The 20,534-nt window shown below is 41.8% G+C and overlaps 1 protein-coding gene across 2 annotated transcripts in view; it reads left to right on the top strand.

The window, feature by feature from the left end:
• COCH (cochlin) overlaps positions 1–15,872 on the top strand; it is a 47,586-nt gene extending 31,714 nt beyond the window's left edge. For both annotated transcript variants that reach the window (XM_084827252.1, XM_084827242.1), the window contains exons 6-11: positions 1,327–1,371; positions 1,460–1,607; positions 10,504–10,607; positions 11,812–12,038; positions 12,619–13,135; positions 13,831–15,872. In XM_084827252.1, the coding sequence (XP_084683378.1) occupies positions 1,327–1,371; positions 1,460–1,607; positions 10,504–10,607; positions 11,812–12,038; positions 12,619–13,135; positions 13,831–14,006 (1,217 nt within the window). In that variant the 3' untranslated portion in view covers positions 14,007–15,872. The remainder of the gene's footprint in view (positions 1–1,326; positions 1,372–1,459; positions 1,608–10,503; positions 10,608–11,811; positions 12,039–12,618; positions 13,136–13,830) is intronic.
• Positions 15,873–20,534: the final 4,662 nt, after the last annotated feature.

The following is a 20,534-nucleotide window of genomic DNA, read 5'->3' as shown; positions in this document are numbered from 1 at the left end:
ACAAAAACTGCTGGAGTCTCCATGGAGGCTGAGAGGTCCTCAAACGTCATGCACATCTGTGGAAACAGTGAAAAGGTATAGCTATTTGCTCTGAGAGTTTTTGTTGAAAAAATTAAATTTTAACTCCACCTAGCACATAAACTACTGGGTCAAACTGTCTGAAATTTGGTATGTGGAATCCCCGCCATGGAGGCTGACAGTTTTCCAAATTTCATGTATTTATCATGAAAACCAACAAAGTTATGGCTGCTTCTATTTTCCAAAGCAAGTCAAAGGGAAAACGTCATATCAGAATGATCCAGATATCTGAATCTCGCTTTGCATCCAAATCTAAAGCACAGTGGATGGGGTGCGAATCAGTCTGCAGCAAAACTGGGCTACTTCAGAAGGTCCAAAGTGGCATCCAAAGGGAAGTGGGGGGTCCGTGTACAGCCCTAGTACAGACGTTGTTGTCGTCAACTCAAAACTCCCCCATGCAGTGGAGGCTGTTGGTTCTGATGTCAGTGAATCTGCTCCGGGTTTCAGTCAAAGCTCTAAAAGAGCTATCCAACCTGGAGTGGATTCACCACCCCACTGACATTGGAACCACCAGCCTCTGTTGCTCCCATGTTTCCCCACCACTTCTTCCATCTTTTCTCTTATTGCAGAAAATCTGTTAAGAAAGAAAATACAGTATAGCCACACAATGCCTTCTAATGGTAGCACTAGAAGCCCTCCATCTGGAAGCACCCCCTGGTTCATATCCCTACTATGTTGTGAAACACAGTGACCTTGGGCCTTTTACCTTTTATCATACCTTTTAGTCTCACCTACTTTACAGGGCCATTGTGAGGATATAATGGGAAAGGCCCCATATATATCACCATACATGGAGGAAAAGCAAGATACAAATGTGATAACAGTCTAGCCTTTAATAGCTCCTGCATTTAGCTTCACTTTATGCCACATTGTTGGTGCAGACTACTTAAGAACATAAGAGCCATGCTGGATCAGACCAAGGGTCCATCTAGTCCAGCATTCTCTTCACATAGTGGCCAACCAGCTGTTGACAGGAAACCCACAAGTAGGACATGAGTGCAACAGCACCCGCCCACCCATGTTTCCCAGCAGCTGGTGTACATAGGCTATTGCCTCTGATACTGGAGGTAGCATAGAGCCATCAAGACAAATAGCTCTAGATAGCCTTTTCCAGGAATTTGTCTAACCCCCTTTTAAAGCCATCCAGATTGGTGGCCATCACTATGTCTTGTGGTAGCGAATTCCATAGTTTGACTATGGGTTCTCAAGAACATAATGTCAAGAATTTATTGTTTTCTACTTTTTTAGGTAAACGAGCTAAGAAGCCTCTTGAGAAAAAGTCTGGGAACAAAGGTAGGAGACTGCAAAGTCATGTCACACTAAACAAATATCTAATGTTAATTTGCCCTTAAGTTAATCTAGCTATCTTGGGTGTTCACAGATTGTAAAGCGGATATTGCTTTTCTGATTGATGGAAGCTACAATATTGGGCAGCGTAGATTTAATTTGCAGAAGAACTTTGTTGGGAAACTAGCAGTGATGCTGGGAATTGGAACTGAAGGACCACATGTGGGAGTTGTACAAGCCAGGTACCAGAAATATTTCCTGTTTGGTATATCATTCCATCTTTGCTGTAATTTATAACATTATGCTTAGAGTGGCTTGATCTAACTAAGAAAACCTTATAGCCAGCTTCCCATGGGTTGGAATAGCCCTTAGTTTGATACAGCAAAGTTTTCTACCAAGGGTAGGCTGTTGTCAAAGCAGGACATATTATGCCCATCCAATCTGAATGAAGCCATGGCCACTGGCTTCCCTAGACACAGCCACAGCTGTGTCAAGGGAAGGGGTCTGCCCACTCTATTCCCCTGAAAGTGCACCCCATAGTCCCCTGAGATAGGCGTCTGCCCACTCCATTCCTCCGAAGGGGGGGGGGAACAGCCATATAACTGTCACAAGGACTATTCTCTCCTGACTTCAGATTGTATCCACTGCAAAGTTATGTGCTGGTTAGGGAAGTCTGCCATCTAGTGAATGAAGATGGTACTGCAGGCTTCAACCACATGGACACATTTAAATTAATTGAAATTAGTTAATGTGTTTTAGAAACCAAATAACACAGAGGTGTGTTCCTAGGATCTCCTTAGTATGCGTGCCAAGTTTCAGCTGTCTACGTTTCATGGACTTGTAGCTATGGCACAGACAGACAGAATCTTTTATTATTATAGATATTTTCTGTTATAGTTTGAATCATGTTTGAACTGGCTAACAACGCCATGTATATCCCTGCCCATTGAAAATTAATTCATATCCAGACAGTCTATTAGAAACACATTAATTAACAGAAAGTAAGGAGAATATGGGGCCGCGGTGGCTTAGGGGGCCGCGGTGGCTTAGGGGGCCGCGGTGGCTTAGTGGTTAAGACGCTGAACTGCAGACCAGAAGGTTGGCAGGACAGCAGTTCGAGACCCGAGTGCCGCATGACGGAGTGAGCTCCTGTCTTCAGTCCCAGCTCCTGCCAACCTAGCAGTTTGAAAGCAAGAAATTGCAAGTAGATAAATAGGTACCGCCTCAGCGGGAAAGGTAACAGCGTTCCGTGCACCTCACTGTTCAGTCATGCTGGCCACATGACCACGGAAGCGTCTTCGGACAGCGCTGGCTCTTCGGCTTAGAAACAGGGATGAGCACCGCACCCTAGAGTCGGACACGACTGGTTGGGGACACCTTTACCTTTTTTTTTTAAGGAGAATATACAAAACTAATATGTTGAACCTCTTCTAGTGCAATATTCTGATTATTGAGAGTCGAGGTGCTTCCAGATGGAGGGGTCTTAGTGGTAACCATTAGAAAGCATTGTGCACCTATTCCATCTTTTTCTCCTTAATGGATTTTCTGCGGTAAAAAAAAAAAGGTGGAAAAAATGAAGAAGAAAACATAGGAAAGTTTTGAGTGGAAGCTGATGTCATCTGGACTCACCATAACATACTATGAATTGGGCAGGATGATGGCATGATAAAAGCCCCACCTGGAAGCTCCCTGGATGGTGGTAATAAATAACCACCCACCGTTATTAGTCCCCAGCATTTGGCATATCCATCTGTTTAAATATGCTTGAGGTGCTCTTGGCTATACATTGCGTGTAATCACAAATAGATCTAATATTCATATAGGTGTCATAGTGGTATGTTACCAGAAGGCAGGAAAAGAGGGTAGAGTCAGAGAGAGAGAGGCATGGAGAATGTGGTTTCGGTTACGTAGAGGGGATTGAGCCAAAGAATAGTAGACATATGAGAAAGGAAAGAGGATATGCAGTTTACTGAATCCCTACCCCACATCACTGCATACCCTGTTTGGTTTTCCTCGACCTTCCTTTGACGCTGCTCATACATTTCCCAACTTTCCTGTGCATCCAGAAAACCTAAGAACTCTTTAAAAAAATGACAACTGAAGTTACCACAATGCCAAATTCCACAAAACAAACATTATGCTTGCTTGCAAACACAGATTACAGAATTCACTGAAATGGCTGTTTTATAGTTCAGTAATCCACTTTTGAAAGTAGTTGTTAGTGTATCGCATGCACAAGTGGGACCTGCAGCAAAATGTTGCAGCATCCAGTCACTTAGCCATGCCCTCCTCTACAACACTCCATTCTGTTCCCCCTCCAACTTAGTTTTCCACCCTCCTCTCCAAACCAGCATTCAATGGTCACTGAGCTCACTCAGTCTACACTGGGCAATTTTAGTCTCTCCCCTTGCTCCCGCCCCACCAAAGTTTTTCCCAAGCTTGCTGATACCTCCTTCTTGTGCATGGTTGGTACCATTTTGACTACATAAGAGTCCATGCTCCCCCTTGAACTTCATAAATAGAGGGAATGAGTTAAGATTGGCCATTCACCACCACACACACCACGCATGGCTGTTTCAGTGCTGTGATGATCTTCAAGATGATAAATATATTTTTATCAATACATCAGTTACTGACACAGACACTTGAAAAGACTGGGGGTGCCTCCAGATGAGGCTTTTACCATTCAGTTGCCCTGCTTCATGTACAGAATTTTCCAGGGGGTAGCACTAGGAACTGTCTCCATCTGGAAGCACCTTGGGAGTAACTTTAACCAAAGCAGGTTTATGATTCAACGTAATGGTTTAAATTGAATGTAGCACTGAAAAGTGGCTGTATTAGTTCATTGAGATCATAGGCAGATACCTTATACTTAGGTCAGACTATTTTCATGTTACTTGTTTTCTGATCCTTTTTTAGCTGGAGGTGCCAAGGATTGAACCTGGGACCCTCTGAATGCAAAGCATGTGCTTTACCATTGAGCTATGTTACCCTCCTCATTTGAAAGCCATACCTCAGTTTATTGGGGATCCTTATTCAGATCCCTACATCTGGTCATATGTGGTGGCAAATATCCAGTGCTGTAACTTCCCTGGCAATTGCTTCTGGAAGAGAGAGAGCCTATAAATCTTTTTTCCCCTCCTCTAAAAGTTGAACAACCTGTGTGATCCAGAAATTGGTTTTTTTATCTGACACTTCTATACTCAAAACGTTTTTACTAAATTATAAACTGTATGATATTGAATACTTGTCAACAAAACAATAGTGGTTACTGTGTGAATGAATGGCAAAAACAAGCAGATTTTAAAATACCTGTAAAAGAAAAGAGACTAAAACATCTGGAATAATTTATACTGCTTGATGATGACTTACCACATAAGTGTTTCAGCCACAATAGGATTATTCCAATTATATTTGTGGTCTGCACTAGCAGCATAAATGTTTCATCCAAGGGAATTGGTGTCATGTATGCTCCAAAAATGAGCAATTCTTCTGAAAACTTTTGCAGAGCCAAGAAAAGCTTTTCTGTTGAAGGGCTGACAGTGGTGGAAAAACACTTACAAGAGATTAAGGCAGGGCAGGACTGAAGTTGACAATAACACTCCTGGAATTAGTAAAGTTGTGTCTCTGATATATAGCCAATTAATATGGTCATTTTGCTTGTGGTGGGGGTAAAAACTAATCACAGAGGAGGAGACTTCAGCGGGTGTTTGGAAAATTGGAAGCAGTTTATTGAAGTGAGCCCAATGCAGTTGGAATGTAAATCTTTCTTCAGGAGCAACTGTGAAGTTGTTCAGTCGTTCAGTCGTGTCCGACTCTTCGTGACCCCATGGACCATAGCACACCAGGCCTTCCTGTCCTGCGCTCTCTCCCGGAGTGTGCTCAAGTTCATATTCATTGCATCAGTGATGCTATCTAGCCATCTCATCCTCTGCCGTCCCCTTCTCCTTTTGCCTTCAGTCTTTCCCAGCATCAGGGTCTTTTCCAGAGAGTTTTCTCTTCCCATTAGGTGGCCAAAATATTTGAGCTTCAGTTTCAGTATCTGTCTGTCCAAAGAGCACTCAGGATTGATTTCCTTTAGGATGGACTGATTTGACCTCCTTGCAGTCCAGGGGACTCGTAAGAGTCTTCTCCAGCACCACAGTTCGAAAGCATCAATTCTTCAGCGCTCAGCCTTCCTTATAGTCCAGCTCTCACAGCCATACATTACTACTGGGAAAAGCATAGCTTTGATTAGACGGACCTTTGTCCGCAAGGTGATGTCTCTGCTTCTTACTATGCTGTCTAGGTTTGCCATAGCTTTCCTCCCAAGGAGCAAGCGTCTTTTAATTTCATGGCTACAGTCACCGTCTGCGGTGATCTTGGAGCCCAAGAAAGTAAAATCTGTCACTGCTTCCATTTCTTCCCCTTCTGTATGCCAGGAAGTGATGGGGCCAGATGCCATGATCTTCGTTTTTTTAATGTTGAGTTTCAAACCAGCTTTTGCACTCTCCTCTTTCACCCTCAACAAGAGGCTCTTTAGATCCTCTTTGCTTTCTGCCATTAGGGTGGTATCGTCTGCATATCGGAGGTTGTTGATAATTCTCCTGGCAATCTTAATTCTGACCTCTGATTCATCCAACCCGGCATTTCTCATGATGTACTCTGCATATAAGTTAAATAAGCAGGGTGACAATATGCAGTATGCAATAACTACCCATTACACACAAATGCATGTAACAGAGCTTGGCAGGGAGTATTTAACCCTGTCCATTCCAAATTATCACCCCAGCTGCTTTTGCTTCCATGGGCTTCCAAGCACTTGTTTAGATGGGGAAATGTGTGTTTGGAAAGGGGTGAAAAGTGGAGTGGGGATATGACAGGCAGGGAAAGAGTTAAGCACCTCTTCCCCTGATTCTTCACCCCAAAGCCCTACAGTTAAAAAAGCTGCTTTCCTTTAAAAAAAATGGTGTTGGGGCTCTATTACACACATGTATGTGTAGTGATCCTCTTGTGACCAAATCTGTCTGATATGGGGTGATCAGTCCCAATCAGACCTGGGATCTAAAACAAATTGGAGTAATGAGGCTGCATGCAAGAGCTCTACTAATCTGACATTGCTTTACTGATTACACCAACAACATATAGAGAATTTGCACTTCAGATCACAGATATCTGTTATCTTATGAATAGAATTTGGTCCCTATCCAATCATGCTCACTACTCACTACAATGGAAGGCCAGGTCCACTCAGTGAGACTTCGCTGTGGGGGCGATGGGGTCTCAAGGTGTGCACCGGTCTAATATTATGAGAACTCTGAATTGGACTAATTCAAGAGCCCACCTTTATATCCATAAGCCCACTAACCCTTAGTCTACTCTCCTGGCATTACTTCATGACTGGTTTGGCTGTTGACCCCCATCTATTAATCCACAGTCATTGCAGTCTCCCACAGACATTTGACCACTGACTCACAAGTCAAAAGACAGTCTTATCATTGAGGATCCAGTGCTCCGGGATGAGATGCCCATGGACCTCGTTGTTATTCCACAGGATGTTACAAGAGCTATTTCAAGCTGTTGTTCTACAGGATGCTGTAACTGCTGACCTAGCAATTGTTGAGCTCAGACTGTGAGGGCCTCTTTGCCCAGTTGTCACAAGTGCTGATGGGATGATTTCCAAGACCCCTGATACTCCATAGCTCACGGCCTTACTGGGACTCTTCATCATTCATACTACAGGAACCCACCTAAAACCTAATCTATAATGTGGATAGATAAATGCTGATACATGCATGATAACACATAAATGATAACACATGCAATCAAATTGGGGGGTTGGACTCAATGGTCTTACAGGCCCTTTCAACCCTGCTATTCTTTGACTATTCTGTGAAATGTAACAAACAAAATGCAATGCCTAATCTCACACCCTCATTTCAATCATCTGTTTTCTAGAAACTCCTATGATGCCTCCCACTTTCTCCCTTCATTTTGCTGCCACACGTCCACTTTGCTTGCGGCAGCCACTCTTTCTCAGCCTGTGGCAATACATAAGAACAGCCCTGCTGGATCATATCAAAGGCCTATCTAGTCCAGCATTCTGTTCACACAACAGCCAATCACATCTATTTATGTCTTTATATTTATGAATCACTTATGTGAAAGACATTTCTAAGCAATGTACAAAAACGAGTCTTCATACAGAGGACAAGATTACCTTCTTTAGGAAAGCCTGTTTCCTACGAGAAGCCCATAATCAAGACATAACTGCAACTGCACCTTCCCTTCTGTGTTCCCCAGCAACTGTCATACAGAGGCATACTTCCTCTGATACTGGAGGTAATACATAGTCATCAAGGCTAGTAGCCATTGATAGTTTTATCCTCCATGAACACTCTAAAAAGGTACGGTAAAGGTGTCCCTAACCAGTCATGTCTGACTCTAGGGTGTGGTGCTCATCTCCATTTCTAAGCCGAAGAGCCAGTGCTGTACAAAGACACTTCCGTGGTCATGTGGCCGGCATGACTGAACACTGAGGTGCACGGAACGCTGTTACCTTTCCTGCCGAAGTTGCACCTATTTATCTACTTGCGATTTCTTGCTTTCGAACTGCTAGGTTGGCAGGAGCTGGGACTGAAGACGGGAGCTCACTCCGTCACGCAGCACTCGGGTCTCGAACTGCTGTCCTGCCAACCTTCCAGTCTGCAGTTCAGCGTCTTAACCACTAGGCAAAAAGTCATCTCGTCATTATCAAGCTGAAATTTGTCATCTGACAAGCTGAAAACCATCTGGTCATTCCCAAAGAGAAACTCTCCCTCTCTCAAAATACTAGAACCTGGGATCATCCCATGAAGCTGATTGGTGGGAGTTTCAGGACAGATAAAAGGAAGGACTTCTTCACACAGTGCATAGTTAAACTTTGGAACTCGCTACCACATTATGTAGTGATGGCCACCAATTTCGATGGCTTTAACTTTAATTGGACAAATTCCTGGTGGAAAAGGCTATCAATGGCTACTACTCTTGATGGCTATGTGCTACCTCCAGGACCAGAGGCAGTGAGCCTATGTACACTAGTTGCTGGGCAATATGGGTGGGAGGGTGCTGTTGGTTTGTGTCCTGCTTTGGGTTCCCAGTTGACAGCTGGTTGGCCACTTTGTGAACAGAATGTTGGACTAGATGGACCCTTGGTCTGATCCAGCATGGCTCTTCTTATATTCTTACGTTGTTAAACTTCAGTTTTTCATGCTACTGTAGGCTTTGTGAGAGTTGGCCTGTAACATAGTTGCTTCTGCTGATGATGCCTTCTGAAAATGAAGACCCCAAAGCACAGGCTCAAAGAAAGAAAATCAGGGTGGGAAAAAAAAAAAGGCAGGGCAGCAAGACACATGAATCCTCGGTCAAACAAGGAGAAAAGCAAATCTAGGAAGAGAAGCAAATATGTAAAACATGCTGGCTTGGAATTTATTGCTACACACAGCCTGCACAACTTTCAGTGGCTCGGAAATACTGCAGCCAACAAATTTATTTCATTCTGTGTAATGGCTCCAAGGACTGCCTTTAAGTTGGAAAAAGCCTTAGTTTAGCTCCCTGGCTCTTGGCTAGGTATCAACTCTGATATTATAGCAAAATCAGGACTGATTCCTCAGCCAGACTTTGTCACTCACATACACTACAGGTAGCAAGATATAGAACAAAAAGAAGCTACCTTATACTGAGTCAGTCCATTGGTCCATCTAGCCCAGCACGGTCTACATTGACTGGCAGTTGTGGCTTTTCAAAGTTTTAGCCAGGAATTTTTCCGGCTCTGCCTGGAGATTGAACATGGGACTTTCTGCATACAAAGCATGTGCTTTGCCACTGAGCCACGGCTTATTAACCATGACTTGTTAACAATTAATTTATTTTGTGCTTTAGGCCTATATATGTACATTTTAGTTAGGTTTTATAACTTTGGCATTTTCAGTAGTAGTAGTAGTAGTAATAAATGTATCCATTTCAAAGGTAGCAGCTGTAACATGTAGGACTGTGGTGAGTTTTTTGGGGGGGTTGTAACTATTATAGGTTTTGGATTAGTAGTCACCTAACATCTTGATCTCATGAGCTGTTGCTGTTGACAGGGAGGAGTGTTTGGCTGTGGTGGGAGATTTTTGGGACGCTGCCGGAGACAACATATTTGGTTTCAGCTGCTATGGGGCAGGTTATTACTTGTAGAACAAATCTTGCTGAACCTGAGACCTTCTACATGCAAAGGTCCCTCTGAGTTACGCCCCTCCTAGACAATATGGCAAGTGGGAGTAGCAGGCAAAGAGAGAGGAGAGCTGTTGGGTATAGTTACCAGTCACTCAAGGTGTCTGCACAAGCTGAAAGGATTAGAAAAGTATAACTATAGGGCAGGGTTACCTCCAGAGTCCTTGACTTGAGAAATTAAAATTTTGAGCCTCTAAGGATGCAATCCAGTGGGGATAGGTAGCTGCCTCCGAACTCAGAGGCGACTACCTATCCAATGCAAGGCAGGAGAAGCACAGGGTGGGATGGGGATTGTTCCCTCCACATTTAGTATGTGTAGGATCAAGCTAAGTTATTATAAATCACATAGAAAGTGAAAGAGAACTGCATTTTAATTGAATGCAATATCTATTAGAGGGTGTCCTCTCTCATTTAAGAGACATGGGGCTGAATCCAGTGGTGTTCCATTGATGGAACTGCTTCTGGCAGCAAAACCGGGAGGGGGCAGTCCCCCCCTTTTCCTGCATGCCCCCAAAATCTGCTCCACAGAGCAGGAAAATCCTCAGGAGCAGATTTTCAGGTGGCATTGATGGAAGATGACATTGGATTTAACCCATGAAAAATGTCATCACTGATAAAGTGACAATTCTGGAAACAGCCAAAGTTTGTAATGTATTTAAGTAGGTTGTGATCTCAGACCGCTTGTTATGAAATTATAGTTATGAAATTTGAGGACTGCAGATATGCCTTGTCAAGGAGGAAATGGTTTACTTTAGTCTATGGCCTGAATTTGATTGTGTAGCAGAGATGAAACTAACAAAAACTGCAATATTATAACCAGTTTTTAGAAGAGTAATAAATACTTAAATAGCATCACTGGAACTCCAAAGTATTAATTTTAGTATGCTCTGTTGTTGTTTTTTATAGTGAACATCCAAAAATTGAATTTTACCTCAAGAACTTCACTGCATCAAAAGATGTCTTATTTGCCATAAAAGAGATGGGTTTCAAAGGAGGCAATTCCAATACAGGTAAGTACAAGCCTATGGTGGCAAAAAATAATACATTTTTAGAATAATTATGGGTGAAATCCAACGGTGCCTGAATGGACTTCCGGTAGTGAAACGAGACTCCCCTCTCCTACCCACCCCCCTGTAGCTCTGCACCCCCATCCCAATCTGCTCTAGAGGGTCCCCCAACCCTCTGGAACAGATTGTGATGGTGTGGAGGACAAAGAGGAATCATCCATCTCCCTATTCCACTGACGAAAGCCATTCTGTTGTAGGAGGGATTAATTAGATCAAACTCTATGTAATTTATCTCTCCTCTCCTCATTTGAGCTATTTGCACAACCCAGATTTATTCTCTAAAATCAAAATAATTTCATGTAACTTGCTCCACAGTAGAAATAAAAAAGGTATTTCAATTTGTGAAGTTCTTCAAAGAAGAAAAATAGTGACACAATTACAGGTCATTTGTACATGGAAACAAGTCTTCATGTAGAGCAGGGGTAAGCAACACAGTGCCCACGGACACCAATGCATCCCCAGACACCTTTCTTGATACCTATCAAGGTGCCCACCTCCCACTCAAAAAAAAAACACTTTTTTTTTTTTTTTTTTTACCCGCAGCTGGGATCGCTGTGAAATAGGTTTCTGTTGGTACTGAAAACTGTGGCTTCAATTGAGTCCTTTAGTATGCTGGGGCTCAGACTTCACCTCTGCCTTGTACTCAGTCTTTGGGGCAGGTTACTTGCCCTTTGCCATGCCATCCATGGCAGCCATTTTGTGCTGGTACCCACCACAGTTTCTCAAATTGTCAAATGTGCCCATGGCCCAAACAGGTTGCCTACTCCTGTAGATAAATTAATATTGCTCATCAGTCCCTTGAGCTGTGCAGGGTCAATGTGTGATCCCTGCAAAGAGTGAATTACTAGAGGGCTAAAGAGAAATACAAATACAAGCTTCTGAGCATAACTATACTAAGACAGATTTATCACTACATTCCTGTTTGAAATAAGGTTTTACAAATCTTTGTTGTACAGCTCGGAACGTAGTGATAATTTATGGGCACATGCGTTGTGGTGCATGCTTCAAACCATTCCCATTAACTATTCTGAAGTTCTTGGTCTGTGAAGTCTCTGTTTTAGATGTCAAACTAGAGTAAGCTGTTTTCAATAGTAATGAAAGCTGATAATTAAAAGCAAATATGTTTTCCTCTTTCCTTACATATTAGGGAAAGCCTTGAAACACACAGCCCAAAGATTCTTTTCTGTTGAAAACGGGGTACGCAAAGGCATTCCTAAAATCATTGTAGCTCTCATAGATGGCTGGCCATCAGATGATATGGAAGAAGCTGGTATAGTGGCCAGAGAATTTGGTGTTAATGTATTCATTGTATCCATTGCAAAACCTACTGCCGAAGAACTTGGGATGGTTCAAGATGTTGGCTTTGTTGAGAAGGTGAGAAGGGAATTTCCTAATTGTCCCATTCCGTCTGGGGCTGGTTTGTGGCAGGAAGAGCCTTCATTAAACTTCTGACAAGTTCTCCAACTAGATAATCAGCTTTATAACTAAAGATATAACTCTCATTGCTGCCAAGATAATGTAAAAAAGAAGACAGTGTTAGTAAACAGCTTTGAGAGCTGAAGTCTAAGGAAGGGAAAGGAATGTCACAAAATGGAGTGGGTATACAATGGGAGTTAGTAGTCATTACAAATTATGCAATCAGGGATACCAAAGAGGTAAATCTATGATCCATTCAACACAGCCATCACAATAGCAATGGGCAAGCTATCCTGGGGAAGTAAAGCATTGTTCCAAGTATTAAATGTTATACTTCTGAGTGCTAGGAACTTGTGTGCTTTCTGTAATAGACATTCACTCTCAAGGGGAGATATGAGTACCATGCACCACAAATGACCTCTTATTGCACCCCACCCCACCCCAAAATAACCCCTGATTTCATAGAAAGGATTTAGGTAAAATCAGTTAATTAGTAGAGGTGCCATAATCCATGGCTTTTGTTTTGCTTTTAAAACAGGCTGTTTGTCGAGATAATGGCTTCTTTTCCTACAACATACCAACTTGGTTTGGTACTACAAAATATGTGAAACCCTTCGTTCAAAAGCTCTGTGCTCATGAACAAATGTTATGCAGCAAGACTTGCTACAACTCCGTGAACATAGCTTTCCTGATTGATGGTTCCAGCAGTGTTGGAGATAGCAACTTCCGTCTCGTGCTTGACTTTATCCGTAATGTTGCCAAATCATTTGAGATCACAGATATTGGTGCCAAAATTGCAGCAGTGCAATTCACTTATGATCAGCACATTGAGTTCAGTTTTACAGACTATGTCACAAAAGAGAAGGTTCTTTCTGGTCTTCGAGGAATCCGCTACATGAGCGGTGGTACTGCTACAGGGGATGCCATTACCTACACAACCAAAAATGTGTTCGGACCTGTAGGAGATGGACCCAACAAAAATTTCCTGGTGATTTTGACTGATGGCCAGTCTTATGATGATGTCCGAGGGCCTGCTGCTGCTGCTCAGAAAGCAGGTAAATGATTGACCACGCTCTGTGGTCATACAAATTACAAGTGATCCATCATACCTCCTTTTCAGACTTGTTACATTTTTAAATGACATGTATAATGAGTTGAATGCAAGTGAAGCTGTGGCTATGCAATCAGTTTAAACAAGGTTGACTGCCATGGCTTCTCCCAATCCATTTGGGAATTGTTGTTTTGTGGAGGGTCAAGTATTCCCTGATAACTACATTTACCAAGATTCCTCAGAGTATGTAGATTGTAACATCTGGAAAATTCTTATGGCTTGAGCAGATGTGAATACTGGGGGGAAATTCATAGTTGTTCATTGCTGTATGTATGAGTTACTGGAAATCACTTTTGGATGTGCACTTAACAAAGACTTTGACTATGTCAGCTTGCCTCGCTACATGTTGGGATGTGACAATCATTAAATCGGATCCAGAATCCAAAGCACTTTTTCCTCCCTAGTGCTTTGGCATCATTTTATAAGCTAGTTTACAGAATCCATCATAAGATGTTTTCTGAAGTACAAGCACTATCCCACAGCAAGTAGGCAGAGGTCTAATAACCTCTTTAACCTCTAAGTAGAACAATGCCTTTGGCATCAATTTTATAAATGAAAAGAATGCAGAAACAGTTGCCATGTCTATTTCAACTTTAAACAGGCTTTTAAACAGTGCTCCTTCTTGACAATTTGTTGTAGGTATCACCATCTTCTCTATTGGCATTGCTTGGGCTCCACTGGAGGATTTAAAAGATATGGCATCTGAACCTAGGGAAACACATACCTTCTTCACAAGAGAATTTACAGGACTGGAACAGATTGTTCCCGATGTTATTAGAGCCATTTGCAGAGATTTCATGGACTCCAGACAATGAATGGAAGGCTGAAAGAGATGACTCTAAGCACACCAGGGAAGCCAAGGAGATCTCTGTCTAGAGCAAACAATGTTCTGTTATTTTAGCACACAAAGTTGCAAGTGTTGGGGTTTGCTTACAAAGGGCAACTATTCTACTTTCTTTATGCAGAACTTCTATTGAAGTCAGTGCAAGTTTTGCGTGAATGCATAGTAAGTAGAGAATTTAGCCCAGTTACCATTGTATATGTATATTTAATATTCCTCAGTTAAAGTTTAAAGTGATGCAGATTTTATAGTTAAGATTACCTGATATCCATTTTATGTATAGAGAGAAAACATACAGCTGCTCCTGTTATTGAATGCTGTTACCTGATAAGTCTCCTCACCAATTAAAATGACAATAATCTGAGATAGCTTGGATAAAGTGTAAAAGGATTTGCTCAAGAATGCTATCAACTATGGTGAAAATAATATTTTGGTGAGTCAAATCAAACACATAATCAACATTATATTTGTATACGAGGTACTAGTGCTTAGAGAGCTGTATACAGCCTGACAGACTATAGTAAATTGATTTAAAAAGTAATTCCTTTGAAGTAAAATAGTCCAAAACATGAAAAGAGGCTGCTAATCAACTATGCTAAACTCTTTTACCCCAAAGACCTCACAAAACTGGCAAGGTCTGGATTTCAAAAGGACAGCTCAGTCATGTTCATCTTAGGTATGACTTGTACTATTTGAGAAACTAGTTGCTTAAAAAAAAAATCATGAATCGTAACATCCTTCTTGCACACAATGACTTTTTCAAACTTATGTAAACTATTAGGGTCTCTTAGCTTTAAGCTGAATTAGTCCAATTGACTTTAATGGGACTAAATCAAATTTAAATCCCGATGATCTAGATTAAATTATCTATGGATTGGGTTGTAAACAACAATTGCCTACAATCAACTACAAATACCGCCACCCCCCCCCCCCCCAGTTATATTGGTTGAAAAATTACAAGCAGTTATAAAAGTATAAAAGGGATCATGTCTATCTGGCTTTTAGCCATTTTTTGGAAAATAACAATTGTCAATATATTACACTAAATATGAATGGCAAGATTGCCTAGCATTTTTCTTTTGCATTACCCTAATGGTTCTTCACATTTTTCTTTAGGGCATGAATCAATCAGGTACTCCCAAGAAATAATATGAACTTTGTTCCAATTACTAGTTTTACTCAGAGCTTTCTAATATGGCAAATATACATTCCTTGAGAGCCAGTGTAGTGTAGTGGTGAGAGTGACGGACTGGGAGCCGGGAGATCCGGGTTCTAGTCCCCACTTGGCCATGGAAGCTCACTGGGTGACTTTGGGCCAGTCACAGACTCTCAGCCCAACCTACCTCACAGGGTTGTTGTTGTGAGGATACAACGGTGAGGAGGAGGATAATGTAAGCCGCCTTGAGTTCCTTGCGAGAGGGAGAAAGGCGGGGTATAAATGCAATAAATAAATAAATAAATAACAGCTGTTCTTCATGCTATGATATTTTTTAGGGACTCCAGAAGTGTAGGATGGTATAAGTCAATAAACCATTATCAAAGAATGCAGCGATTGGGGTCCTTAACTGTTGAATCTTCACAATAAAACAAAACATTAAAATACTGTATTTCTTTCCATGCTTTAAAAAGAAGTCCAGTGCTATCAAAACTATAATGATTTCATACAATAGCTGCTACCATGTGATGATCTTGTTCATATTTACTAGCTAATTCATTCACATATTTGGAGGTTCCTAGTCACTTCAAAATTCTCTTTCCCATATATCCCAACCTTCATGCATCTGGTGGAGTCCAATCCATGAAAGCTTATGCCACAATAAATGTATTATAAACTTAAGGTACTACAGGACTCTTTGTAGTTCTTCCCAGATGTTTTGCATTGTTCACTAAAGGAGATGCTTCACAGCCAGACTATATAACTTTATGTTTCATGTTGCTTTATAATATCTAATTGTCATGGGTATTTATTCATGTTAGCAAATGACAGTTTTGGAAATGCTGCACATTTTCTAACAAAACCTCTCTTTAAAAAAGAAAATTGAATTGTAGTAAGAGGTTGTGTTGTAGGGCAAAAGTGTCTGTCACCAATCCCCACTCACCCTAAGATGTCTGCCTGAGAAACACATTCATATCCTGAGTCTGGAAGAGAGCACTTCGTACCATGCTGTCTTCTTAAACTTTACTCTGCTGGAATGCAACAGAGCCCCTAGTGAAAGACAAAATGCTAACAGGAGAGAGAAGGGAAACCAAGAATCATTTGTGTGTATACTGCAACTCTGTAGGAGCACAGGAAAAGTGCAATTGTGGCACTGGATGCAGAATGAATTCCCATGCTGGCTGGGGAATGCTGGGAATTGTAAGACTTTTTTCTGTCTCAACATGTCTAGGATTGTGTCCTTAATTTGAATAACCTCGTGCAGCTCAGACTTCACATTTTCTTAGTGCAGAATCTAGACAGCAAAGGCACAGACGTTTTGTCCTCTTTTTTTTAGGTCAAAGCACACACAATGGCATTTTATTGCATTCCATAGAAAAGAGAAATGGGAAAGCACTGTAACTGAAGAGCATCAGCCAAAGCAGGAAATCTCTCCCCGCTCCCCCACCCCCCAATATTGGTATAAAAACACTCCAGCAGGTGAGGGACACTCTGAGCCTCTGTGAGTACAGGAGAGCATAAATATGGAGCTGCCAGTAAAACAAAGCCATGCCTACAAATGAGAGAACAGCTGGTGAGGAAATGCACAACAAACAGTTCACCCAAGTTTAATCTGACAAAATATACTATATTGTTAGGTGTGGGGGAGACTCCGTAGGAAGACTGTCTCCTCAAGAGGCTCAAAAGATTCCTACTGCTCACCTAAGCCTGAGCATCTAATCTTTGTTTTGTAAAAATATTTGGAGAGGGGAAATAGGCAAGGGGATGCTGAGGAATGTTCAGTGGTGTATTTTGTTAAGCATATATATATATATATATATATATATATGGGTTTATAATTTTATTTTTAGAAGGTTGTTTCCCTGATACAGAGATGAAGTATCACACATATGGTGAGTAATACGTTCTTTTTTAACAAAGGAAAGTATCCTGAAATGATTATGTACAGGGTCAATCACTCTTACCAGCAATAGCATACGTGTCAACTCCAAATATTCCCATTTGATCAGTGGAATATTGTATACTTCCTGCCTTTTCTGTTCAGTTATAAGCATTTTGATGAGATGCTACAGGTCTGATCTAGTTGACTGCTGCATTTTCTCATCCCTTCCTGCATGTACTGCAATGAGGATGGTTCCTTCCTCTGACTTCCCACTGGCAGCCTTCCTGCAAGCTCTCATGGGATGACTACATGCACATAGTGTGCAAAAGGGGCCTAATTTATCAGTCTTGTTTGAACCAAAATTGAATAGTTAGCGTGATCACAGCCTACCAGCTGAGAGGTAAGGAACACTCAGTATACACATACATATACTGCAGTAAAATACATGCTCATCCCATTTAGACATTGCAGCAGGTGCATGGAGGTGGGATATAATTCTGGTATCCCAAGCATGCATTTTGTATACAGATTTGCTGAACATGACCACAGAGCAAAAGTTTGCTGTGCTTTCTTAAGCCAGCCTTATAAGTCCAGTTTCTAACAAAACAAAAAATGGAAGCCATTTCAAAGGAATATCTAGTAGGCATTTATCAGCAACACACAAACAACATTAGATTGTGACTACCAACACCACAAATAGTTTTTTTGCTTTGATATATTAGACAGCAGTAGATGCAGTGCATAAAAAGAAAATGCAAGTGTTTCACATGTAACACATCTAGTTACATCACTGAAGTAGATAGATATACTAGAGCAAGTTTTTGAGAACTGGAGTGCCAAAGTAATAATTACTGGCATTCCATATTTATTGTTCCAATTTTATTATGATTTAATTGTAGGCTTCATGTCTATTTCTCAGTTCAACTCTGCTGTCAAGACAAACTCCAGCAGGTGTCCCTACCCTTTTAGGCCCATTTGGAATGTTAAGTGTTGTAGGTGCCATCACAAAATAGCTAGCACTGGGGGTGGGGGAGGCAGGGGGTATGACCATTCATTAAATGGCTGTCATGGTGAAATTTCACAGAAGGCAAACAGATAAAGCTGATAGATTAACTTGCCCAAGAACCTACTTACAAGGTAATAGTGGTATCTGAGCTCCAAAACCACCCATTAGAATCCAGTTTTCTGCTCCAGTGGAACACCCATTTCATAGAAGGCATTCTCTCTCTCGGCCAACTTCCATCTCTCTGATACACACAAACCAAGAAAGAGACAGAATAAAAACAAACACACAGAAACCCGGAGGGAGGGAAAGCACATACACTCTCTCACACACCCTGAAGGGGGGAAAATACAGTCCTGCTCCTCCCCACACCCCTTGATTTTAAAGGAAAAGCTGGATAGAGTGGGCATTACAGAAACCTGGTGGAGCAGAGAGAACCAGTGGGAAATGCTCATCTATGGATATAAACTCTAGGAAGGACAGGGAAGGGCATACTGGGGGTAGTACTGCCCTGAACATCAAAGAGGGCATAGTGTCGAGCAGACTAGAACATCTAAAAGGGGTAGGCTCTTCCACAGAATCACTATGCGTGGCAATACCAGGCTCCAAAACTAATTTAGTGCCAGGAACATGCTCAGAGTGACCTTGAGATGGAAAATGAAATCAGGGAGGCCTCCAAACAAGGAAGTGCTGTAATAATGGGTGACTTCAATTACCCCCACATTGATGGGATAAATGCATGTTCCAGCCATGACAAAGAGGTTAAATGTCGCGATGCTCTAAAGGATTGTGCCCTAGAACAGTTGGCCATGGAACTGACCAGAGGGAAGGCGACCTTGGATTTAATCCTAAATGGTGTTACTCAGGACCTAGTATGAGATGTAAATGTTGTTGAACCACTTGGAAACAGTGATCACAGTGCTATCAAATTTAATATATATTTAAGTGGAAAATTGCCTGGGAAGTCCAAGTCACATTTGACTTCAAAAGAGGAAACTTCTCTAAAATGAGGGAACTGGTGAAAAGGAAGTTAAAAGGGGGAGTCAAGAAGATTAAATCCCTTCAGAATGCTTGGAGATTACTCAAAACCTCAATAATAGAAGCCCAGCTAAAGTGTATACCACAGTTTAGGAAAGGTAGCACCAAGTCCAAGAGGTCACTGGCATGGTTAATGAGCAGTGTTAAGGAAGCTATTAGAGAAAAGAGAGCTTCTTTCAGAAAATAGAAGTCTTGCCCAAGTGAGGAAAACAAAACGCAGCACAAGCTTGCACAAAGGCAATGCAAGCAGGCAAAAAGAGATGCAAAAAAGCATTTTGAAGAGCATATCGCTAACAACATCAAGGCCAACAATAAAGAATTCTTTAAATATATCTGAAGAAGGAAACCAGCTAGGGAGGCAGTTGGACCATTGGATGACAATGGAGTTAAAAGAGCACTGAAGGAGGACAAGGAGATTGCAGAGAAGCTGAATGAATTCTTTTCATCCATCTTCACTGCAGAAAATATAGTACAGATACCTGTGTCTGAACTGATGTTTTCAGGAAGGGCGTCTGAGAAACTGAGGCAAATAGTGGTTACAAAAGATTAAGTTCTCAATCGTATTGATAAATTGAAAGCAAATAAATCACCGGGCCCAGATGGTGTCCTTCCTAGAGTTCTCAAAGTACTCAAATATGAAATTGCTGACCAAAATATGCAACATGCCCCTAAGATCAGCCTCCATACCAGGGGAATGGAAGATGGCCAATATAACACCGGTTTTCCAAAAGGGATCCAGGGGTCATCCAAGAAATCACAGGCCAGTCAGGTTAATGTCTGTTCCAGGTAAATTGGTTGAAGGCATTATTAAAGATAAAATTAGTAAGCATATAGAAGCTCAAATGCTGCTGAAAATAATCAACATGGCTTCCACAAAGGTAAGTCCTGTCTCACTATCCCTTTAGATTTCTTTGAGAGTGTCAATAAGCATGTAGACAGGGGTGATCTGGTAGACATCGTTTACTTGGATTCCCAAAAGGCTTTTGACAAAGTCCCTCACCAAAGACTCCTCAGCAAACTTAGCAGTAATGGAATAAGAGGACAGGTCCTCTTATGGATCAGTGACTGGTTAAAGAACAGAAAGCAGAGAGTAGGAATAAATGGTAAATGCACCCAATGAAGGGAGTAAACAGTGTGGTCTCACAGGGATCTGTATTGGGACCAATGCTTTTCAGCTTGTTCATAAATGATGTGGAATTAGGAGTGAGCAGTGAAGTAGGGATGTACGAAAGTCACTTACCTTTTCGAAGGGTGACATTCGCAGTGGGGGAGAGGTGCTCCGTCCCTCCCCCCCAAAATTCTGGCCAGGGGGGGAGGCACTCCGTCCCTCCCCCCCTGAATCCTGGCCAGCCGGCTCTGCAAATGGAGCCAGCCGCCATTTGCGTCCCTGCAGTCAGCCGTGATAGGCTATGTAAATGTTTAC

Source organism: Heloderma suspectum, chromosome 1, assembly GCF_057233095.1.
Source record: "Heloderma suspectum isolate Gila_16-S chromosome 1, 16-S_ref, whole genome shotgun sequence".
NCBI lineage: Eukaryota > Metazoa > Chordata > Lepidosauria > Squamata > Helodermatidae > Heloderma > Heloderma suspectum.
Note: the sequence above shows the minus strand (reverse complement) of the source record. Positions and strands in the feature narration are given on the sequence as shown.